Source organism: Anguilla rostrata, chromosome 8, assembly GCF_018555375.3.
Source record: "Anguilla rostrata isolate EN2019 chromosome 8, ASM1855537v3, whole genome shotgun sequence".
In the NCBI taxonomy this organism is placed as follows: Eukaryota; Metazoa; Chordata; class Actinopteri; order Anguilliformes; family Anguillidae; genus Anguilla; species Anguilla rostrata.
This window is the reverse complement of record NC_057940.1, coordinates 7,442,564-7,465,242: the sequence shown is the minus strand read 5'-3', so window position 1 is coordinate 7,465,242 and position 22,679 is coordinate 7,442,564. Positions and strand designations below refer to the sequence as shown.

Below are 22,679 nucleotides of genomic sequence, written 5' to 3'. Positions count from 1 at the left end.
ACCCCAGCAGGCATTAAAATCCAAAAAGGGGTTAATCTCATGCACCATGACAAAACCCTGAAATTCATGGAAAAACTTCTGATTTTAGAGTAAAGAAGCACATTTTTAAAACTTTGAACTCAAAGAAAAGAAAGAATTTAAATTAATCAATCCCCATACAGGAGACTCATAAGTCACTCTCTGTTGCAGGCTGTTCTCTATCTGCACCCACAGAGGTCACTGGGTACACAAGAGGCTCCGTGGTCCTGCCTTGCTACTGCACGGGACAGTCAACACCAGTCAACTACGCCAGATGGGTTTTTTTTTTACATGTTTCCGGTATCACGCTTTGGTCATATCCTAATACAGTGAACGACCGCTACAAAGACCGGGTGACTATTTCTGCCACCCCAGGAAACCTGTCTCTCCGTCTCTTAGATCTCACTCTATCAGATGAGAGATTTTACAGGTGTGAAGCAGATGGGCACATCAGAGACATCTTTCTCACAGTGAAAGGTAACTTTGACCACATTTGCCCATAGCATGTCAAGTACGGGGTGACACAAGGGCTCTATGAGTTTTATGTTACTTTACAGTAAATGTATTTGTTTCATTGCACAAACATGCAGAATAAAAATCATGATAAAATGAGTCACATTACTTCTGTGCCAAGGTTGAGTGGAAGTTTAATCTTAGGTTTGCACAGTGAGTTTTGATAAGAGGTTCTGTTTTAAACCTTAAATTTCCTTTATCTATTTCTCATTAGATTATTTTGATACATTAAACTGCATGCAGCATTTATTGATATTATGGCAGAATCAAGTACAACATCCCTTCTGCAATGTTTGAGTACTTCAAGGCTTGCTTCACAGGGGTGTCTTCAGCAACAACTAACCAACGTGATGTAACTGGAATTCTGTACTCAATCTCTCAAACTCAAGTCATTATCACTGTAATTATTGTCATAATTATTGCCAATCACATCTTATAAATTGTGAACCATATGACTTCAAACTATAAAACTGAAGGTGTGGGAGGGCCTAGGTGAGACATCCAATCAGGCGTGCTTATATCTCCTAATCCCACCTCTCTTTCTCTCTGCAGGCTGTGTTCTGTCTGGTTCTAAACCCATAGACATCACTGGGTTCACAGGAGACTCAGTCGTCCTGCCCTGTGCCTGTACTAATGTGCAGAGGAAACCTGAATGGGTCAAATGGACTGTACACCCAGGAGGCCAAAGCACTGTTATATTTCCTCCCAGTGTCAACGATAGCTACAAACACAGAGTGCAGGTGTTGGACTCCGTTTCCCCTGGAAACCTGTCTCTCCGTCTCTCAGATCTCACTCTCTCAGATGGGGGAAGATACAGGTGTGAAGCCGATGGGCACTACAGAGACATCAGTCTCACAGTGAAAGGTAAATTTGACCACATTTTCCCACAGCATGTCAAGGGCGGGGTAACACTGGGTGACACAAGGGCTCTATGAGTTTTATGTAACTTTACAGTAAATGTATTTGTTTCATTGCACAAACATGCAGAATAAAAATCATCATTATAGAATGAGTCACGCTACTTCTGCGCCAAAGTTGAGCAGAAGTTTAATCTTAGGTTTGCACAGTGAGTTTTGATAAGAGGTTCTGTTTTAAACCTGAAATTTCCTTAATCTATTTCTCATTAGATTATTTTGATACATTAAACGGCATGCAGCATTTATTGATATTATGGCAGAATCAAGTACAACATCCCTTCTGCAATGTTTGAGTATTTCATGGCTTGCTTCACAGGGGTGTCTTCAGCAACAACTAACCAAAGTTTTGTAACTGGAATTCTGTACTCATATCTCTCAAAGTCAAGTCATCATCACCATAATTATTGTCATAATTATTGCATATTGCATCTTGTATTTTGTGAAACATATGACGTCAAACTATTAAACTGAAGGTGTGGGAGGGCCTAGGTGAGACATCCAATCAGGCATGCTTATATCTCCTAATCCCTCCCCCATATTTCTCATTCTCTCTCTCTCTCTGCAGGCTGTGTTCTGTCTGATTCTGAACCCATAGACATCACTGGGCTCACAGGAGACTCAGTCGTCCTGCCCTGTGCCTGTACTGATGTGCAGAAGAAACCTGAACGGGTCAAATGGACTGCATATCCAGGAGGCCAAATAATTGTTATATTTTCACAAAGTCCTCGCAGTGTCAACGATCGTTACAAGCATAGAGTGCAGGTGTTGGACTCCATTTCCCCAGGAAACCTGTCTCTCCGCCTTTCAGATCTCACTCTGTCAGATGGGGGTACATACAGGTGTGAAGCAGATGGAAACCACAGAGACATTAGTCTCACAGTTATACATAGATTTGATGAGTTGTGTTTAAAAATGTAAATGGGCTGTGGGAACCCTTCAAATGACAACATTCTATGGGTGGGACATATTTGGCTGTGGTGTTGTACGTGAATGGAGATTTTCTGGGCCTTTCCCAGTTATATTGTACAAGAGTATTGAATAGGAGACCTACACATTTCTATTGATTTTTTTACCCAGAATAAACACACAAAAATGAGTTTTACTTCCAAAATAATCTGACATCACTTTTCTTAAAAACAGTCTCCTTTTTTACCTTGATTTCAGTCTTTCACTAGCTATGGAGGAATTTTACCCCACTATTTGCAGAACTGCTTTAATTCAGACAACTTTGTGGTTTTGAGCATGAACTTCTCGTTTCTGATACAGCCCCAGCATCTCTGTTGGGTTCAAGTCAGGACTGACTAGACCACTCCAACACTTTTTTTTATTTTTTTCAGCAATTTCGATGTGGATTTTCTTTAGTGTTTTGGATCATTGACTTGATAAGAACATTGCGTAGTTTCATTCATGAAACATGCCTACAACCATATTCGATCATAAAATGTGTGTAACAGTGTTTCCACACTGATGAAGCTGCAGACAAATATGGGGAAGATTGGTCAGATGTGACCCTCTACAATGGCAGCTGTATAAGACCAGGGGCCGGGAACCTTGCAAAATTGCATGGTCTAACAAGTTCAGGAAGATTTTCTTTATTTCTTTATTTTTTTCACAGGTAGGTGAGCTGATGAATGAACCTAAGAGCGATGAGAGAACCTAAGATTTACCTGTACTGCAACCCTTGCCAATGTATTCTTCTGGTCGAAAGAACAAATTAAATATTTTCTTGTTTTTCTTCAGTTTTGCTGAACTGCATGTTCAGTATACAACCAGTGCACATTTGTTTTATTCTCCCACAGTGTCATTTCTTTCACAAACATTTTATATACACATTTAATGTTTTAGCCAAGTTACTGGATATAATTGCATACCATTGTATTTGATATATGCCCTGTAATAATCATGCTCAAATGCAATAAAACCGGATGCCAAACCATCATCTATTTATATGTGTTCAGGCAGGAAACACAGTTGAGAACTACCACCATATAACAGGGTCAGGCCTGATTAGCTATCCGCTAAAATCCTCTATTAAAAAGACGCAAAAAAGGGATGCCCTTTCCAAAAGAGCAGGAATTATTCCACCTTCCTCAGTGAACACTAAGGGCATATCTGGGCCAGACTGTCAGTCTGAGGTGAGACAGATCGCGCATGTCTCAGTGAAAAATAGCGAAAGGAAGGCAGGGAGACGTTGACCAGTGGCTACGCTAATATGACTCCGTGATGCATGAATTTTGCTCCTTTGCCTCCTGGCACACTTTCTAGCAGGAAGGGGAAACCCTCTGAGAGGAAAAAGGAGAAATTAAAAAAATGATTTTTTTTTTAAAGGATAAAAGCAGAAAACATGCAAAAACACTTTAAATATTAACATACTGTGGAAGGCTGAATAGGTTTTTTTTTTTGTTAATTGCTTTAATCTTAATGGGCTACAGCTTTCAATCAAATGTAAATGTATATGTTAAAAAAAAAAATGAAGCTGAAACACTGAAAACACCAGGAATTATTTGGTTTGCGCTTTCTCTCGCTTGTGGTGGGGTTGAGGTGGCCTGTTATTCTGCGGCACGATGGACAAAGTGATTCAAGTGCAAGTGGCCTAAGCAACAAAGGGAGAGTTGGTTAGAACAGTTTAAAGGATAAAGGAAAGGGTTTTATTTAGAGTGTGCTGCTCTCCGTTCACTCCTAAGTGCCAGAGATCGGGGTGCAGTAGTTTAAATTGTGGCCATTTAGTGGCTTGTTCCACTGGTGGTGCAGTCATTGCCCAACAAGCATTGCACTTCATGCTGAGAGGAAGAAAGTAAACGTTCTTAACTAAACTGCATCATCTCGATATTTATATTTTTAGCTGGAGCACAAGCGAGGTTCTGTGGTTTGAAAATGGGGAAGGATAATAAGCATGTGAAAACTACAGTGGCTCTGAAGTGCAAAACACAAAAACAAAAAGAAAACGCAAAAACAAAAACTTTCGGCCCAGAGGTGCAGATGCAACATACTGCAGATGCTGCATTACAAAGGCTTATATTCTCTGATTGGCCAATTTGGTGATTGGCAACCATTTGGTAAAGCCTATAGGCATGGCAATGGCTTCTGATTATATATTTGGAGAGACTGTCCACAAAATGCAACCATGCTTGATAGATCTCCAGCTGTGGTCCTTGGATTTTTATTCATCCTCCACCAGGCTGGTTTATCGCTGCTCCAGTGATTCAAAAGGACTTAATTATTGATCTAACGGCGAATGGTGTTTTCTATGTTTTTATTTTTTATTTTTTGTATTGGTTTGTAAGCATTTATTGACTTGTGAACATGAACAAGTGAACATGAACAAGCCTTTATCTTGTTTCATCTGAGAGCAAAACAGCAAGTGAAACATTGGTTTCCTGTTTCACCATAGTGAAACAGAAGGCCATAGAAAGCCACAACACAGTGCCCTAAGATTAACATGAACCGGGCAAAAGTAGCAGATTCAATACGGTCAATGCAGATGAATCTCAGTTGGATTTTAGAAGAATAATTAAGAAAATGTATATTATTAGTAAAAAATCCTTTTGCCCCTCTCTTTAGTACAAAATAATATCATTTTTCAGCTTTTTTGAGCATACAACCCATTACCTGTAGTGTTTATTTTAGACAGCCAATTTTTATCAGGGGCGTCATACTTTTCCTTCAAAGTACCTGGAGGAAAACCAATGCGGATACGGGAGGACATGCAAACTCCACACAGAAAGGCCCAGGCCAGGATTTGGGACTTTTAATTATTTTCAGAGGACAGCAGAGGACGGCCTTTATTTCTGCTTTTTCACATGTACTGTTTGTGGTACTTCTAATTTTAAGATTCACGCAGGGCCAGGAAATGTGAGTCATACTGCATGTCACTGAAAAAAATTAGCATTAGCTTAGATAGTTTTGTGCAGAAGCAAACACTTCACACTTCCATAGAGAGGCAGTTTGGATCAGTGCAACTGAATCTTCTGTGTGTATATTCGGTTGGAAAGTTGACACTGAAAACCATGCTGGTGTGTGTCTGGCTGGTCAGCAGTCTGATTCACATGATCTCAGGTGAGTTGATCATTTTATCTTACCCATTGATGCTTTCCAAGAGCTTCACTCAAACCTTAAATATAAGCTTGCAGTTACAGCCGTGTGTCTAAGTGCTATCTATAGTGCCATAGAGGTAAAGAGAGAATGAGGCACAGACTTCTGGGTATCATTCTCAACTGCTAAGCCTGCTGTCTTTTTCTTGTGTAAAACTGAGTGTAGTTTTCAATATAGGGGAAAAAAACACTGTGTTCCCTTGTGGGCTTGTAAGTATCAATTATTAGATTGTGATTGCATTTAAAGAGCCTGTACATAAGACTGTGCATGACTGAAAACAGTGTACTTGACTGATTTGAACCTGAAGTGATTGTATCTTTGGAAATGTATATGTCAAGATTCTGCCCAGTTTCTGATTTTCCTTTTATTGGCCGCCAGATGGCGGCACTTCAGTTTTGTGTTTCAGTTCGTTCTCCCTCTTTGGTGTTTAATTGTATTATTGTTTTCAATTATTCAGTCATTGTTTTTGCTTGTGTCTCGTTCTCCCTTCCCTCTCTGGTGTGATTGTGAATTGTGCCCTCCTGTGTCTTGTTAGGCTTCTGTCTATTTAACTTCTTTGTTTCTCTGACTCGGGTGCTGGTTCCTTGTGTTTCTGCCGTGTGTATCTGCCCATTACTTCTGCGCCAAGGTTGAGCGGAAGTTTAATCTTAGGTTTGCACAGTAAGTTTTGATAAGAGGTTCTGTTTTAAACCTTAAATTTCCTTTATCTATTTCTCATTAGATTATTTTGATACATTAAACTGCATGCAGCATTTATTGATATTATGGAATAATCAAGTACAACATCCCTTTGCAATGTTGAGTACTTCAAGGCTTGCTTCACAGGGTGTCTTCAGCAACAAGCAATCAACGTGTGTAACTGGAATTCTGTATAAATCTTCAAACTCAAGTCATATCACTGTAATTATTGTCATAATTATTGCAATTCATCTTATAAATGTGAACCATATGACTTCAACTATTAAACTGAAGTGTGGGAGGGCCTAGGTGAGACATCCAATCAGGCATGCTTATATCTCCTAATCCCACCTCTCTCTCTCTCTCTCTCTCTCCCCTCTCCCTCTCTCTGCAGGGTGTGTTCTGCCTAATTCTGGAACCATACCCATCACTGGGTTCACAGGAGACTCAGTCGTCCTGCCCTGTGCCTGTACTGATGTGCAGAGGAAACCTGAACAGTTCAAATGGGCTGCAAACAAAGGAGGCCAAAGCACTGTTATATTTCCACAAAGTCCTCCCAGTGTCAACGATCACTACAAACACAGAGTGCAGGTGTTGGACTCCATTTCCCCTGGAAACCTGTCTGTCCGTCTCTCAGATCTCACTCTGTCAGATGAGGGTACATACTGGTGTGAAGCAGATGGGTACTATACAGACATCTTTCTCACGGTGATAGGTATGTTTGACCACATTTGCCCATAGCATGTCAAGGACGGGGTGACACTGGGTGACACAAGGGCTCTATGAGTTTTATGTAATTTTACAATAAATGTATTTGTTTCATTGCACAAACATGCAGAATAAAAATCATCATTATAGAATGAGTCACATTACTTCTGCTCCAAGGTTGAGCGGAAGTTTAATCTTAGGTTTGCACAGTGAGTTTTGATAAGAGGTTCTGTTTTAAACCTTAAATTTCCTTTATCTATTTCTCATTAGATTATTTTGATACATTAAACGGCATGCAGCATTTATTGATATTATGGCAGAATCAAGTACAACATCCCTTCTGCAATGTTTGAGTACTTCAAGCCTTGCTTCACAGGGGTGTCTTCAGCAACAACTAACCAACGTGTTGTAACTAGAATTCTGTACTCATATCTCTCAAACTCAAATCATTACCACTGTAATTATTGTCATAATTATTGCCTATTGTATCTTGTAAATTGTGAACCATATGACTTCAAACTATTAAACTGAAGGTGTGGGAGGGCCTAGGTGAGACATCCAATCAGGCATGCTTATATCTCCTAATCCCACCTCTCTCTCTCTCTCTCTCTGCAGCGTGCGTTCTGTCTGATTCTGAACCCATACACATCACTGGGTTCACAGGAGACTCAGTCGTCCTGCCCTGTGCCTGTACTGATGTGCAGAGGAAACCAGAATCGGTCGAATGGACTGCATATCCAAGAGACCAAAGCACTGTTATATTTTCACAAAATCCTCCCAGTGTCAACGATCGCTACAAACACAGAGTGCAGGTGTTGGACTCCATTTCCCCTGGAAACCTGTCTCTCCGTCTCTCAGATCTCACTCTGTCAGATGGGGGACCATACAGATGTAAAGCAGATGGGAACCACAGAGACATCAGACTCACAGTGAAAGGTACATTTGACCACATTTGCCCATAGCATGTCAACGACGGGGTGACACTGGGTGACACAAGGGCTCTATGAGTTTTATGTAATTTTACAATAAATGTATTTATTTCATTGCACAAACATGCAGAATAAAAATCATCATTATAGAATGAGTCACATTACTTCTGCGCCAAGGTTGAGCGGAAGTTTTATCTTAGGTTTGCAGAGTGAGCTTTGATAAGAGGTTCTGTTTTAAACCTTAAATTCACTTTATCAATTTCTCATTAGATTATTTTGATACATTAAACTGCATGCAGCATTTATTGATATTATGTCAGAATCAAGTACAGTATCCCATCTGCAATGTTTGAGTACTTGAAGCCTTGCTTCACAGGGGTGTCTTCAGCAACAACTAACCAACGTGTTGTAACTGGAATTCTGTACTCATATCTCTCAAACTCAAATCATTACCACTGTAATTATTGTCATAATTATTGCCTATTGTATCTTGTAAATTGTGAACCATATGACTTAAAACTATTAAACTGGACGTGTGAGAGGGCCTAGGTGACACATCCAATCAGGCATGCTTATATCTCCTAATCCCACCCCCATATTCCTCTCTCTCTCTCTCTCTTTCTCTCTCACAGAAGGCTGTGTTCTGTCTGATTCTGAACCCGTACACATCACTGGGTTCACAGGAGACTCAGTTGTCCTGCCCTGTGCCTGTACTAATGTGCAGAGGAAACCTGAACTGGTCAAATGGACTGTACACCCAGGAGGCCAAAGCACTGTTATATTTCCACAAAGTCCTCCCGGTGTCAACGATCGCTACAAACACAGAGTGCAGGTGTTCGACTCCATTTCCCCTGGAAACCTGTCTCTCCGTCTCTCAGATCTCACTCTGTCAGATGGGGGGACATACAGGTGTGAAGCAGATGGACAACACAGAGACATAAGTCTCGCACTGAAAGGTAAATTTATCCTTAAAACTATAATGAGTTGTGTGAAATCTTCAAATGACAACATTATATAAGCTCTCATAGATTGATGCCCCATTGGCTGCAGGTGAACTGGGTGGGTGGGACATATTTGACCATGGCATGATTGTTTCTTATTTAAGATGCTCTGTTAAGGAGACAACAACAACATGGTTCTCTCACCTTTAGCTACCAGATGAAAAGTTCTTTCGTTATCTCTGAGAAATATAAGCAAGGTTTATTTCAGCGGTGGAACACACCGTTTTCCCACAATTATAAAACACCTTGACACAGAGGTGCCTCTGTACTGATAGTCCAAGCTCACAGTGACTGCAATGACAGCTCTCTGGACTACGCTCCCATGATAGATATATTTTCTTCATATGTTTTCCCTTTCTGCTTTTGAGTCACCAGTAGTACTGATGGAGTTATGCTTTACTGCCTGCAGTCTGACCTATAGAGAGTGCTGGTGCTGATGCTAATGTCCTCTATCAGTGTACTCACCTGCATTACCTGCATCATCTGCATTACCGCTCACTGATGGCAGACTGAGGCCTGCTTGCACCTGGTGTGCTGCTGGCAGTAACTACGGCAGCAGCAACCCAAAATACCCAATGTGTACCACCAGGGGCGCCTTACGTGTGGGCGGAGTTTAAGACAATTCCAAGGGCCCTGACCGAAAGAGGCCCTCAAAAAACTGTGCAGTAACTGTACAGTGATAGGGTGGCCCAGGATCATGGGGCCCCAAAGTCCCTGGTGGTGACCCCGTGCATCAGCACTGTACCAGAGCCTTATTTTATGGTGCATAATGTCGGCAAACAGTTCTAATGGAATCGGAGTAAATGGCACATGTTGTATACATGAACGTACATAAAATGATATTTTTCCAAAGTTGCTATTTTCATCCTCGTTTTTTGACGTTTGCGTTGGGTGTGTGGAACCACAGCAGGATTTGTCTTTTGCGGTGTTAATTTTTTCAAACACTGCACAGTGATATTTCAGCACAGTCTGGTGCTAAGAACCTGGTCTTACCCACAACTTGAAATGTGCGCCAGCAATACCACAGGACCTCTATACTGGCCAGTTGTTAAAAAAATAAACATTTCCTTGCTGTGCTTCTGAAGAAATTGACAATGGTTTTATTTTGTAGATGTCCCAACCCAGTCTCCAGCCATAACCAAGCACACATCCACACGTGGAAGCAAGCCACCCCCCAAAACGGAGATCTCTGAAGACTTGAAAAACTCCATCTTGTACGCGACCATTGCTGTTGTTGCCGCAGTCGCAGTGTGTGGGGCTGTGTTATTTTACTGCAGAGTTAGATCCAGGAAAAATGCACATGTGGAATCCAGAGAAGAACAAGAGATGGGGACCGGGGAGCAGGAGGAGGAGAAGAATGCTGATTCAGTGACATATTCTACTGTTGTTTATAGTATAAAAGTGGAAAAATACAAACATCCAAAATCAAAGTGAAGACTCCACAGAATATGCTGCCATTAAATTTGGAATGTCATCATATTTATGGAAATACACCTCGTACACACACAAAAAACATTCACATATGCACACACAAATGGTAATGGTAAATGGACTGCATTTATATAGCACTTTTATCTAAAGCGCTTTACAATATTGATGCCTCTCATTCACCCTTTCACACACACACACTCACACACACCAACGGTGAAAGGCTGCCATGCAAGGTACCAATCAACTCGTTGGGAGAAATTACCTCCGGCTGCCAGACAACCGCTCTTACCTCCTGAGCTACGTCGCCCCCACACCATCTGTAGCAAAGAGATCATTTATTTTAATGTAAACAATGTGTTTGTAAATCTCTTTTGTGAATCATGAAAAGTATATAGGATCAGGATAAAATTCTATATTTTGTATTTTGCATCTGAGTACTTCTAGGTGCACTGCGTTATAGCATGATGTTAGTTTAACTTGCAAAAACCTGTGATTATTAATATTCGTAATGATAAAATTTTGCATTTAAAATGTATGTGTATTGATGCTGTAGTATTTCTTTATATTATCATATGTGCAACAATGGAATGGAATTATAGCATGGATAACTAGCTTATTATTTAATGTATGAAATTGTTTATATGAAGACAGAAAATCACTAATACCAATGCATTTGTTCCATTTTTATTTCAGAAGGTATATTGGCTGGTTTGCTCATTAGCTGGACGAGTAGGCTACCCAAGTTGGTTAGCAAGCTACCAGCAAATAAGCTTGTGATGGAGATTATGTTTGCTGACAAGCTCACAATATTGTTCCAGAAATGCACATACTAATGTTAATCAAGGAAACAGTTTCCCTATGATAATGTGAGACCAGCCACATCCTCAGATTATGAAGCATGGGGCTTTATTTATGAAAAAAGTGCGCAAACATTGACACACAAGCAGCTTCGTAACTGACCGTTAAGTGAGCTGTGGTAATGTCCAAATCAATGAGGAAAGCTTTTACAAAGCAAATAACCTACTATACATACCAAAGTGGTGTGTGCTTATAATAAATGCCTGTTAGTTGGCTGTTTCTTTTCCATTAATCACTTGAAGCGTGCAAACGATGATACTATGCCAATGCAAATTAGCTGAGCACATTTAACATTAAGCACTTACATATAACTTAAAACTATTAAGCTGAAGGTTTGGGAGGGCTAGGTGAGACATCCAATCAGGCATGCTTATATCTCCTAATCCCACCTCCATCTCTCTCTCTCTCTCTCTCTCAAATTCAAATTCAAAATAAGCTTTATATATAATACTTGCGGCTTCTTTGTATTTATCATGTAAAAAAACAGTAAAAAAAAAAAAAAAAACTAACAAAATGAACGGCCAAAAACCATTTTGAGTCCTAGGGTTTAATTCAGACAAAATAGTGGTTTCGAGCGTGAACGTCTAATACAGCCCCAGCATCTCTGTTGGATTCAAGTCAGGACTGACTAGGCCACTCAGGCCTCTAGGCAGCTACTACTTTTTAGTAGGTAGCTGGTGAATTTCTCATTATTCACCTCCCCACTGAAACCCTCCCAAACAGTCACACCCATAAGTAAACAAACACATGTGGTGAAAAACAAACACGCATCATACCTATGCAAATGGTATCCTCGATGGTCAACAGCACCAAATCCAATTTGTAAAATTTACACTAAAATTTTCAAATATTGGAACATTTGAGAAGAATATTGTTGATTGAACTGAGAGTTCATTGAATCGGTCAAAGCACACCCCTTTAAATGCTGAATTCAAGCACAATATATCAGTAAGGTAGTTAAGACTTGCATTCTATCAAATAAGTAAACCATCCCTCACATAGTATTGAAAAAGGCTTGAATTAGGTGCTTCCTACAGATATCATTATAAAGAAAAAGATTTGCCTGTATTGCAACCCTTGCCAATGTATTCCTCTAAGGGCCATGGTCGAAGGTTTTGTTGAGCTGCGTGGTTTTTTTTTTTTCATTTTTTTCACAAACATTTTATATGAACAATTAATGTATTTGCCAAGTTACTGGATAGACTTGTATACCATTGTATTTGATATATGTTCCGTAATAACCACACACAAGTGCAATGAAACCGGATGCCAAACCAACATCTGTGTTCAGGCAGGAAACACAGTTGAGTACTACCACCATATAACAGGGTCAGGCCTGATTAGCTATCCACTAAAATCCTCCTTTAAAAAGACGCAAAAAAGGGATGCCCTTTTCAAAAGAGCAGGAATTATTCCACTTTCCCCAGTGAACACTTTGGGGCATATCTGGGCCAGACTGTCAGTCTGAGGTGTGACAGATCGCACATGTCTCAGTGAAAAATAGCGAAAGGCAGGGAGACACCAACAAGTGGCTACGCTAATCTGACTCCGTGATGCATGAATTTTGCTCCTTTGCCTCCTGGCACACTTTCTAGCAGGAAGGGAAAACCCTCTGAGAGGAAAAAGGAGAAATTTAAAAAATGATTTTTTTTTTAAAGGATAAACGCTGAAAACGTGAAAACGCTTCTTTGTGCAAATATTTACATACTGTGAAAGGCTGAATACGTTTTTTTTTTTTTTTTAAGTGCTTTAATCTTAATGGGCTACAGGTTTCGATCAAATGTAAATGTAAAAAAAAAAAATGAAGATGAAACACTGAAAACACCAGAAATTATTTGGTTTTCGTTTTCTCTCGCTTGTGGTGGTGATGAGGTGGCCTGTTATTTTGCGGCACGACGGACAAAGTGATTCAAGTGCAAGTGGCCTAAGCAACAAAGGAAGAGTCGGATAGAACAGTTTAAAGGTTAAAGGAAAGGGGTTTTTTAGAGTGTGCTGCTCTCCGTTCACTCCTAAGTGCCAGAGATCGGGGTGCAGTAGTTGAAATTGTGCCCGTTTGGTGGCTTCTTCCACTGGTGGTGCAGTCATTGCCCAACAAGCATTGCACTTCATGGTGAGAGGAAGAAAGTAAACGTTTTAAACTAAACTGCATCATCTCGAGGTTTATATTTTTAGCTGGAGCACAAGCGAGGTTCTGTGGTTTGAAAATGGGGAAGGATAAAAAGCATGTGAAAACTACAGTGGCTCTGAAGTGCAAAACACAAAAACAAAAAGAAAACGGAAAAACAAAAACTTTCGACCCAGAGGTGCAGATGCAACATACAAAAACAAAAAGGAGTGGTCCTGAGGTGCAGATGCAACATACAAAAACAAAAAGGAGTGGTCCTGAGGTGCAGATGCAACATACAAAAACAAAAACATGCAGCCCTGAAGTACAAAACACAAATACAAAAAGAAAATGCAAAAACAAAACTTTCAGCCCTGAAGTGCAAAACACAAATACAAAAAGAAAATGCAAAAGCAAAAAGGAGCAGCCCTGAGGCGCAAAACACAAATACAAAAAGAAAATGCAAAAGCAAAAAGGAGCAGCTCTGAGGTGCAGAACACAAACATACAAAAACTAGCAGCCCTGAGGTGCAAAACACAAACATACAAAACCAAAAAGGAGTGGTCCTGAGGTGCAGATGCAACATACAAAAACAAAAATATGCAGCCCTGAAGTGCAAAACACAAATACAAAAAGAAAATGCAAAAACAAAACTTTCAGCCCTGAAGTGCAAAACACAAATACAAAAAGAAAATGCAAAAACAAAAAGGAGCAGCCCTGAGGTGCAAAACACAAACATACAAAAACTAGCAGCCCTGAGGTGCAAAACACAAACATACAAAAACAAAAATGTGCAGCCCTGAGGTGCAGATGCAACATACAAAAACAAAAACTAGTAGCCCCGAAGTGCACTTCTGGGCTACTAGTTTTTGTTCTTGTATGTTGCATCTGCACCTCGGGGCTGCTTGTTGTTGCATGTTTCTGTTTTGCATTTCGGGGCTACTAGTTTTTGTTGTTGTATCTTGTATCTGCACCTCAGGGCTGCTAGTTTGTGTATGTTTGTGTTCTGCACCTCAGGGCTGCTCCTTTGTGTTTTGCACCTCAGGGCTGAAAGTTTTGTTTTTGCATTTTCTTTTTGAATTTGTGTTTTGCACTTCGGGTCTGCATGTTTTTATTCTTGTATGTTGCATCTGCACCTCAGGGCCACTCCTTTTTGTTTTTGTATGTTGCATCTGTACCTCACGGCCGAAAGTTTTTGTTTTTGCGTTTTCTTTTTGTTTTTGTTTTTTGCAATTCAGAGCCACCGTAGAAAACGCTTCTTTTTGGAAATATTTACATACCGTGGAAGGCTAATAAGGTTTTTAGATGCTGCGTTACATAGGTTTATATTCTCTGATTGGCCATAATATGGTGATTGGCAACCATTTAGTAAAGCCTATAGTCATGGCAATGGCTTCTGATTATATATTTGGAGACTTTGTCCCCAAGATGCAACCATGTTTAATAGATCTCCAGCTGTGGTCCTTGGATTTTTATTCATCCTCCACCAGGCTGGTTTACCACTGCTCCAGTGATTCAAAAGGACTTAATTATTGACCTAACGGCAAGTGGTGTTTTCTATGTTTTTTTATTTTTTATTTTTTGTATTGGTTTGTAAGCATTTATGGACTTGTAAACATGAAGAAACCTTGTGAACATTAACAAGTGATCATGAACAAGCCTTTATCTTGTTTCATCTAAGAGCAAAACAGTGAGTGAAACATAGGTTTCCTGTTTCACCATAGTGAAACAGAAGGCCATAGAAAGCCACAACACTGTCCCCTAAGATTAACATGAACCTGGCAAAAGTAGCAGATTCAATACGGTCAATGCAATATAATCTCTGTTGGATTTTAGAAGAATAATTAAGAAAATGTATATTATTAATTAAACATATTTTCTTTAGTACAAAATAATATAATTTTTCAGCTTTTTTGAGCATACAACCCATTACCTGTAGTGTTTATTTTAGACAGCCAATTTTTATCAGGGGTGTCACACTTTTCCTTCGAAGTACCTGGAGGAAAACCAATGCGGACACGGAGAGGACATGCAAACTCCACACAGAAAGGCCCAGGCCAGGATTTGGGACTTTTAATTATATTCAGAGGACAGCAGAGGATGGCCTTTATTTCTGCTTTTTCACATGTACTGTTTGTGGTACTTCTAATTTTAGGATTCACACAGGGGCAGGAAATGTGACTCATACTGCATGTCACTGCTATATATATATTTAGCCTGTGCGTTTCTGCCCATGCGTATCTGCCCGTGCGTTTCTGCCCGTGCGTTTCTGCCCGTGCGTATCTGCCCGTGCGTTTCTGCCCGTGCGTTTCTGCCCGTGTGTTTCTGCCTGTGTGTTTCTGCCTGTGTGTTTCTGCCCGTGTGTATCTGCCTGTGCGTTTCTGCCCGTGTGTATCTGCCTGTGCGTTTCTGCCCGTGTGTATCTGCCTGTGCGTTTCTGCCCGTGTTTCTGCCCGTGCGTTTCTGCCCATGCGTATCTGCCCGTGTGTTTCTGCCCGTGTGTATCTGCCTGTGCGTTTCTGCCCGTGTATCTACCCGTGTGTTTCTGCCTGTGTGTATCTGCCCATGTGGTTCTGCCCATGGTATCTGCCCATGCGTATCTGCCCGTGTGTATCTGCCCGTGCGTATCTGCCCGTGTGTTTCTGCCCATGCGTATCTGCCCAAACCATGCGAGTGCCTGTCCATGAAGTCCAACACAGGTCTGGAGTCTGTCCACTCCAGTAGAATTCCATGATCAATTATGTCAAAAGTTGAACTCAGGTCGAGGGGTACAAGAACCGATACAGTTACGGTCGGCTGACAGTAGTAAATCATTTGTAACCTTGATAAGTGCTGTTTCTGTGCTGTGGTGGGGTCGAAACCCTGATTGGAACACTTCAAGGATACCGTTAGAGCTAAGTTATGCACTTAGTTGCTTAGCACTTTTCCTATACTAATTGTAAATAGTTGCAAACAAAATGCATTTTAACTCATTAAAAACCCAAAGTGCCAACTACCTAATGAACGAATGGTGATTTGTACTTATTTCAAACATGTTTATATTACATGTATAAAACATTTTGGAGACATTATTGTCCAGAGTGGCATACATGCCAATTTCCCTGACCATTGTGCTATACAGCCACCAGGTCTTAACGGACCACAATGGAAATAAGCCCTTGGCTTTATAGTGTTTTATTCCTTCACATTCTTTTGGTATTTGGGGCATCTCTGCTCAGAGTGGCCACATGTATTTTCAAATGATCTTCAAAGAAAAGAACTCAAACACACTCAAAATAAGTCACTCTCTGTTGCAGGCTGTTCTCTATCTGCACCCACAGAGGTCACTGGGTACACAAGAGGCTCCGTGGTCTTGCCTTGCTACTGCACTGAGGGACAGCCAACACAAACAATGCCAGATGGTTTTTTCTTCAAGATAGTTCATATATCGAACTTTGGCCGTGTCCTAATACACTGAACGATCGCTACAAATACCGGGTGAATATTTCTGCCACCTCTGGAAACCTGTCTCTCAGATCTCACTCTGTCAGATGGGGGAAGATACAGTTGTGAAGCAGATGGGAATTACTAAGGCATCAGACTCACAGTGAAAGGTACATTTGACCACATTTGCCCATAGCATGTCATTGCACAAACATGCAGAATAAAAATCATCATTATAAAATGAGTCACATTACTTCTGCACCGAAGTTGAGCGGAAGTTTAATCTTAGGTTTGCACAGTGAGTTTTGATAAGAGGTGTTTTAAACCTTAAATTTCCTTTATCTATTTCTCATTTGATTATTTTGATACATTAATCTGCATGCAGCATTTATTGATATTACGGCAGAATCAAGTACAACATCTCTTCTGCAATGTTTGAGTACTTCAAGGCTTGCTTCACAGGGGTGTCTTCAGCAACAACTAACCGTGTTGTAACTGCTGAAACCTGTCTCTCCGTCTCTCAGATCTCACTTTGTCAGATGGGGCTACATACAGGTGTGAAGCAGATGGACAACACAGAGACATCAGTCTCACGTTAATACAGAAATTTGACCAGTTGTGTTTAAAACTTTTTCGAATTGCCTCATGGAACATAGAAATTCATGTAGAAAACTGCTGGTGAGTAACTGCAGGAAGCATATTTCTCCAGAAAACATGTTTATACTTGCTTCTGAACTGAACTTGAGTACATGTACAAGTTATTGTATATTTGCTACGTACAATAAATACTGCATGTAAAACACATATTGTACATACATACATAGAGAACTTCTTTATCTGCATAGGGACATTTCCCTGGCTGCATCTTACATTCACATTCACAAACACACACTTATACCAAGAAACATACTATCATTCACGCAACAGAAAGGCTGGGCAGCGAAATACATACATACCAATACAAATTGGACATATACACGCCTAGTCAATCAATCTTGACTGTGAGAGAGCCATCCACACATATGTTTGGCCTGTCCATGTAGTGCATGCTTATACACACAGGGCCAAGTGACTTGAAAGAATTGAGGAAATATTGGGTAGCACTGCTTTGAAATACATCTTATGTAATTTAGGTGAGGCAAGATAGCCTATATTGTTTGTAGTACCGTAACTTGGCGTTATTTTGATATCAATACTTTTGAGTAACTCGGCATTTTTGTACGTTGAAAACGTGTTTTTTATGAGATGAGTTAAGCTACCATCCCAGGAAACCCTAGAGGAGAGTCCAGATGAATAAAACTAAATTTGCGTCAGAACTGTGCCCCAGAAAAGGTGCAGAGTCGAGAGAGAGTAGGAGCTGGTGGTCTATATTGTCAAAAGCTACAGAAAGTTCCAGAAGGATTAGGACAGAAGCGAGGGAAGATGCTTCAGCTAACGCTTGAGTAAAGGAGAGATGGGGTGCCTCAGAAGAGTGAGCCACCCTGAAGCCGGAACAGAAGGATAAGGAAGGAAGGGGTATGGAAGGTAGTACTGTGAGATAAAGAAAGGGAGATGATTAGATGCTGCGTTACATAGGCTTATATTCTCTGATTGGCCATAATTTGGTGATTGGCAACCATTTGGTAAAGCCTATAGTCATGGCAATGGCTTCTTATTATATATTTGGAGACTCTGTCCCCAAGATGCAACCATGTTTAATAGATCTCCAGCTGTGGTCCTTGGATTTTTATTCATCCTCCACCAGGCTGGTTTATCACTGCTCCAGTGATTCAAAAGGACTTAATTATTGACCTAATGGCGAGTGGTGTTTTCTATGTTTTTTTATTTTATTTTTGTATTGGTTTGTATACATTTATTGACTTGTGAACATGAACAAACCTTGTGAACATGAACAAACCTTGTGAACATGAACAAGTGAACATGAACAAGCCTTTATCTTGTTTCATCTGAGAGCAAAACAGCAAGTGAAACATTGGTTTCCTGTTTCGCCATAGTGAAACAGAAGGCCATAGAAAGCCACAACACAGTCCCCTAAGATTAACATGAACTTGGAAAAAGTATTCAATATGATTCAATACGGTCAATGCAATATAATCTCTGTTGGATTTTAGAAGAATAATTAAGAAAATGTATATTATTAGTTAAAAATCTTTAACTAAATAAAAATAATATAATTTTTCAGCTTTTTTGAGCATACAGCCCATTACCCGTAGTGTTTATTTTAGACAGCCAATATTTATCAGGGGTGTCATACTTTTCCTTCGAAGTACCCGGAGGAAAATCAATGCAGACATGGGAAGGACAAACTCCACACAGAAAGGCCCAGGCCAGGATTTGGGACTTTTAATTATTTTCAGAGGAGAGCAGAGGATGGCCTTTATTTCTGCTTTTTCCCATGTACTGTTTGTGGTATTTCTCATTTTAGGATTCACACATGGGGCAGGAAATGTGACTCATACTGCATGTCTTTGAAAAGAATTAGCATTAACTTAGATAGTTTTGTGCCGAAGCAAACACTTCACACTTCCATAGAGAGGCAGTTTGGATCAGTGTAACTGAATCTTCTGTGTGTATATTTGGTTGGAATGTTGACACTGAAAACCATGCTGGTATGTGTCTGGCTGGTCAGCAGTCTGATTCACATGATCTCAGGTGAGTTGATCATTTTATCTGACCCACTGATGCTTTCAAAGAGCTTCACTCAAACCTTAAATATAAGCTTGCAGTTACAGCCGTGTGTCTAAGTGCTATCTATAGTGCCATAGAGGTAAAGAGAGAATGATGCACTGTCTTCTGGGTATCATGCTCAACTGCTAAGCCTGCTCTCATTTTTTTGTGTTAAATTGAGTGTAGTTTTCAATATAGGGAGAATACACTGTGTTCCCTTGTGGGCTTGTAAGTATTAATTATTAGATTGGGACTGCATTTAAAGAGCCTGTACATAAAACTGTGCATGACTGAAAACAGTGTACTTGACTGATTTGAACCTGAAGTGATTGTTTCTTTGAAAATGTACATGTCAGGATTCTGCTCAGTTTCTGTTTTTCCTTTTATTGGCCGCCAGATGTCGGCACTTCAGTTTTGTGTTTCAGTTCGTTCTCCCTCTTTGGTGTTTAATTATATTATTGTTTTCAATTATTCAATTATTGTTTTTCCTCGTGACTTGATCTTCCTTCCCTCTCTGGTGTGATTGTGAATTGTGCCCTCCTGTGTCTTGTTAGCCTTCTGTCTATTTAAGTTCTTTGCTTCCCTGACTCGGGTGCTGGTTCCTTGTGTTTCTGCCCGTGCGTATCAGCCCGTGTGTTTCTGCCCGTGCGTTTCTCCCCGCGTGTATCTGCCCGTGTGTGTGTTTTGGCTCGTATACCTGCCTGTGTACTTCCTGTGTGTTTCTGCTCGTGTTCTGCCTTGTTGCGTATCTCTGTTATTCAAGTTTTTCGAGTTCCCTCCTTTTTTTCTTAATTTTCGTTAAATGCCCCTCGTGGACTTTTGCTTGTTCTGTTTTCCTTTTTTTTTTTTTTTTTTTAAGTAAAATCTTTGTTTAAACTCTCCTTTTGAGCTTAGTGTTTTTTTACACTCTGCTCTTGGGTTCTTACCCCAGACCCTGACTGTATAGTGCAAAATATCAAATTTATATTACAAAATACATATTTACCCCAGCAGGCATTAAAATCCAAAAAGGGGTTAATCTCATGCTCCATGACAAAACCCTGAAATTCATGGAAAAACTTCTGATTTTAGAGTAAAGAAGCACATTTTTTAAACTTTGAACTCAAAGAAAAGAAAGAATTTAAATTAATCAATCCCCATACAGGAGACTCATAAGTCACTCTCTGTTGCAGGCTGTTCTCTATCTGCACCCACAGAGGTCACTGGGTACACAAGAGGCTCCGTGGTCCTGCCTTGCTACTGCACGGGACAGTCAACACCGAACTACGCCAGATGGGTTTTTTTTTTCACATGTTTCCGATATCACGCTTTGGTCATATCCTAATACAGTGAACGACCGCTACAAAGACCGGGTGACTATTTCTGCCACCCCTGGAAACCTGTCTCTCCGTCTCTTAGATCTCACTCTGTCAGATGAGAGATTTTACAGGTGTGAAGCAGATGGGCACATCAGAGACATCTTTCTCACAGTGAAAGGTAAATTTGACCACATTTGCCCATAGCATGTCAAGTACGGGGTGACACTGGGTGACACAAGGGCTCTATGAATTTTATGTTACTTTACAGTAAATTTATTTGTTTCATTGCACAAACATGCAGAATAAAAATCATCATTATAGAATGAGTCACATTACTTCTGCGCCAAAGTTGAGCGGAAGTTTAATCTTAGGTTTGCACAGTGAGTTTTGATAAGAGGTTCTGTTTTAAACCTTAAATTTCCTTTATCTATTTCTCATTAGATTATTTTGATACATTAAACGGCATGCAGCATTTATTGATATTATGGCAGAATCAAGTACAACATCCCTTCTGCAATGTTTGAGTACTTCAAGGCTTGCTTCACAGCGGTGTCTTCAGCAACAACTAACCAACATATTGTAACTGGAATTCTGTACTCAATTTCTCAAACTCAAGTCATTATCACTGTAATTATTGTCATAATTATTGCCAATCACATCTTATAAATTGTGAACCATATGACTTCAAGCTATAAAACTGAAGGTGTGGGAGGGCCTAGGTGAGACATCCAATCAGGCATGCTTATATCTCCTAATCCCACCTCTCTCTCTCTCTCTCTCTCTCTCTCTCTCTCTTTTTGCAGGGTGTGTTCTGTCTGATTCTGAACCCGTACACATCACTAGTTTCACAGGAGACCCAGTTATCCTGTCCTGTGCCTGTACTGAAGTGCAGAGGAAACCTGAACGCATCATATGGACTGCACATCCAGGAGGCCAAAGAAGTGTTATATTTTCTCAAAGTCCTCGCAGTGTCAACGATCGTTACAAACATAGAGTGCAGGTTTTGGACTCCATTTCCCCAGGAAACCTGTCTCTCCGCCTTTCAGATCTCACTCTGTCAGATGGGGGTACATACAGGTGTGAAGCAGATGGAAACCACAGAGACATTAGTCTCGCAGTTATACATAGATTTGATGAGTTGTGTTTAAAAATGTAAATGGGCTGTGGGAACCCTTCAAATGACAACATTCTATGGGTGGGACATATTTGGCTGTGGTGTTGTACGTGAATGGAAATTTTCTGGGCCTTTCCCAGTTATATTGTACAAGAGTATTGAATAGGAGACCTACACATTTCTATTGATTTTTTACCCAGAATAAACACACAAAAATGAGTTTTATTTCCGAAATAATCTGACATCACTTTTCTTCAAAACAGTCTCCTTTTTTACCTTCAGCAATAATAACTGCAACCAAATGCTTCCTATAAGTTGATATCAGTCTTTCACTAGCTATGGAGGAATTTTACCCCACTATTTGCAGAACTGCTTTAATTCAGACAAATTTGTGGTTTTGAGCATGAACTTCTCGTTTCTGATACAGCCCCAGCATCTCTGTTGGGTTCAAGTTAGGACTGACTAGACCACTCCAACACTTTTTTTTCTTTTTTTCAGCTATTTCGATGTGGATTTTCTTTAGTGTTTTGGATCATTCACTTGATAAGAACATTGCGTAGTTTCATTCATGAAACATGCGTACAACCATATTCGATCATAAAATGTGTGTAACAATGTTTCCACACTGATGAAGCTACAGAGAAGTATGGGGAAGATTGGTCAGATGTGGCCTCTACAATGGCAGCTGTATGAGACCAGGGGCCTCAGATCAGGAAGATTTTCTATATTTCTTTATTTTTTTCACAGGTAGATGAATGAACCTAAAAGCGATGAGAGAACTTAATGTGAAACACATGTGGTTAAACAAACACGCATCATACCTATGCAAATGGTATCCTCCATGCTCAACAGCACCAAATCGAATTTGTAAAATTTACACTAAGATTAATTTTCAAATATTGGAACATTTCAGAAGAATGTTGTTGAT

The 22,679-nt window shown here is 40.1% G+C and overlaps 2 protein-coding genes across 18 annotated transcripts in view; both read left to right on the top strand.

The window, feature by feature from the left end:
• Positions 1–22,679, top strand: part of LOC135260703 (obscurin-like) — an 80,353-nt gene that overhangs the window by 30,478 nt on the left and 27,196 nt on the right. For 13 of the 15 annotated variants that reach the window (XM_064346147.1, XM_064346139.1, XM_064346138.1 and 10 more), the window contains one exon: positions 1,084–1,395. In XM_064346147.1, coding sequence (XP_064202217.1) covers positions 1,084–1,395 — 312 coding nt within the window. Of the gene's footprint in view, positions 1–189; positions 496–1,083; positions 1,396–22,679 lie in introns of all 15 variants that reach the window. The other 2 variants (XM_064346149.1, XM_064346154.1) reach the window with 1 other exon arrangement.
• LOC135260706 (uncharacterized) lies at positions 4,752–21,976 on the top strand. Of its 3 annotated transcripts, none has more exons than XM_064346164.1 (4): positions 5,048–5,504; positions 7,542–7,862; positions 8,488–8,811; positions 21,441–21,976. In XM_064346164.1, exons 1-4 carry the CDS (start codon positions 5,315–5,317, stop codon positions 21,791–21,793), a joined length of 1,188 nt encoding a protein of 395 aa, XP_064202234.1. In that variant the 5' UTR covers positions 5,048–5,314; the 3' UTR covers positions 21,794–21,976. The 3 variants fall into 3 exon arrangements, 2 of the variants coding, with proteins under 2 accessions (XP_064202234.1, XP_064202235.1); XM_064346165.1 differs by lacking the exon at positions 21,441–21,976 and adding an exon at positions 9,968–10,291 and having other exon boundaries at positions 5,166–5,504; XR_010331731.1 differs by lacking the exons at positions 7,542–7,862; positions 8,488–8,811; positions 21,441–21,976 and adding an exon at positions 16,546–16,656 and having other exon boundaries at positions 4,752–5,504.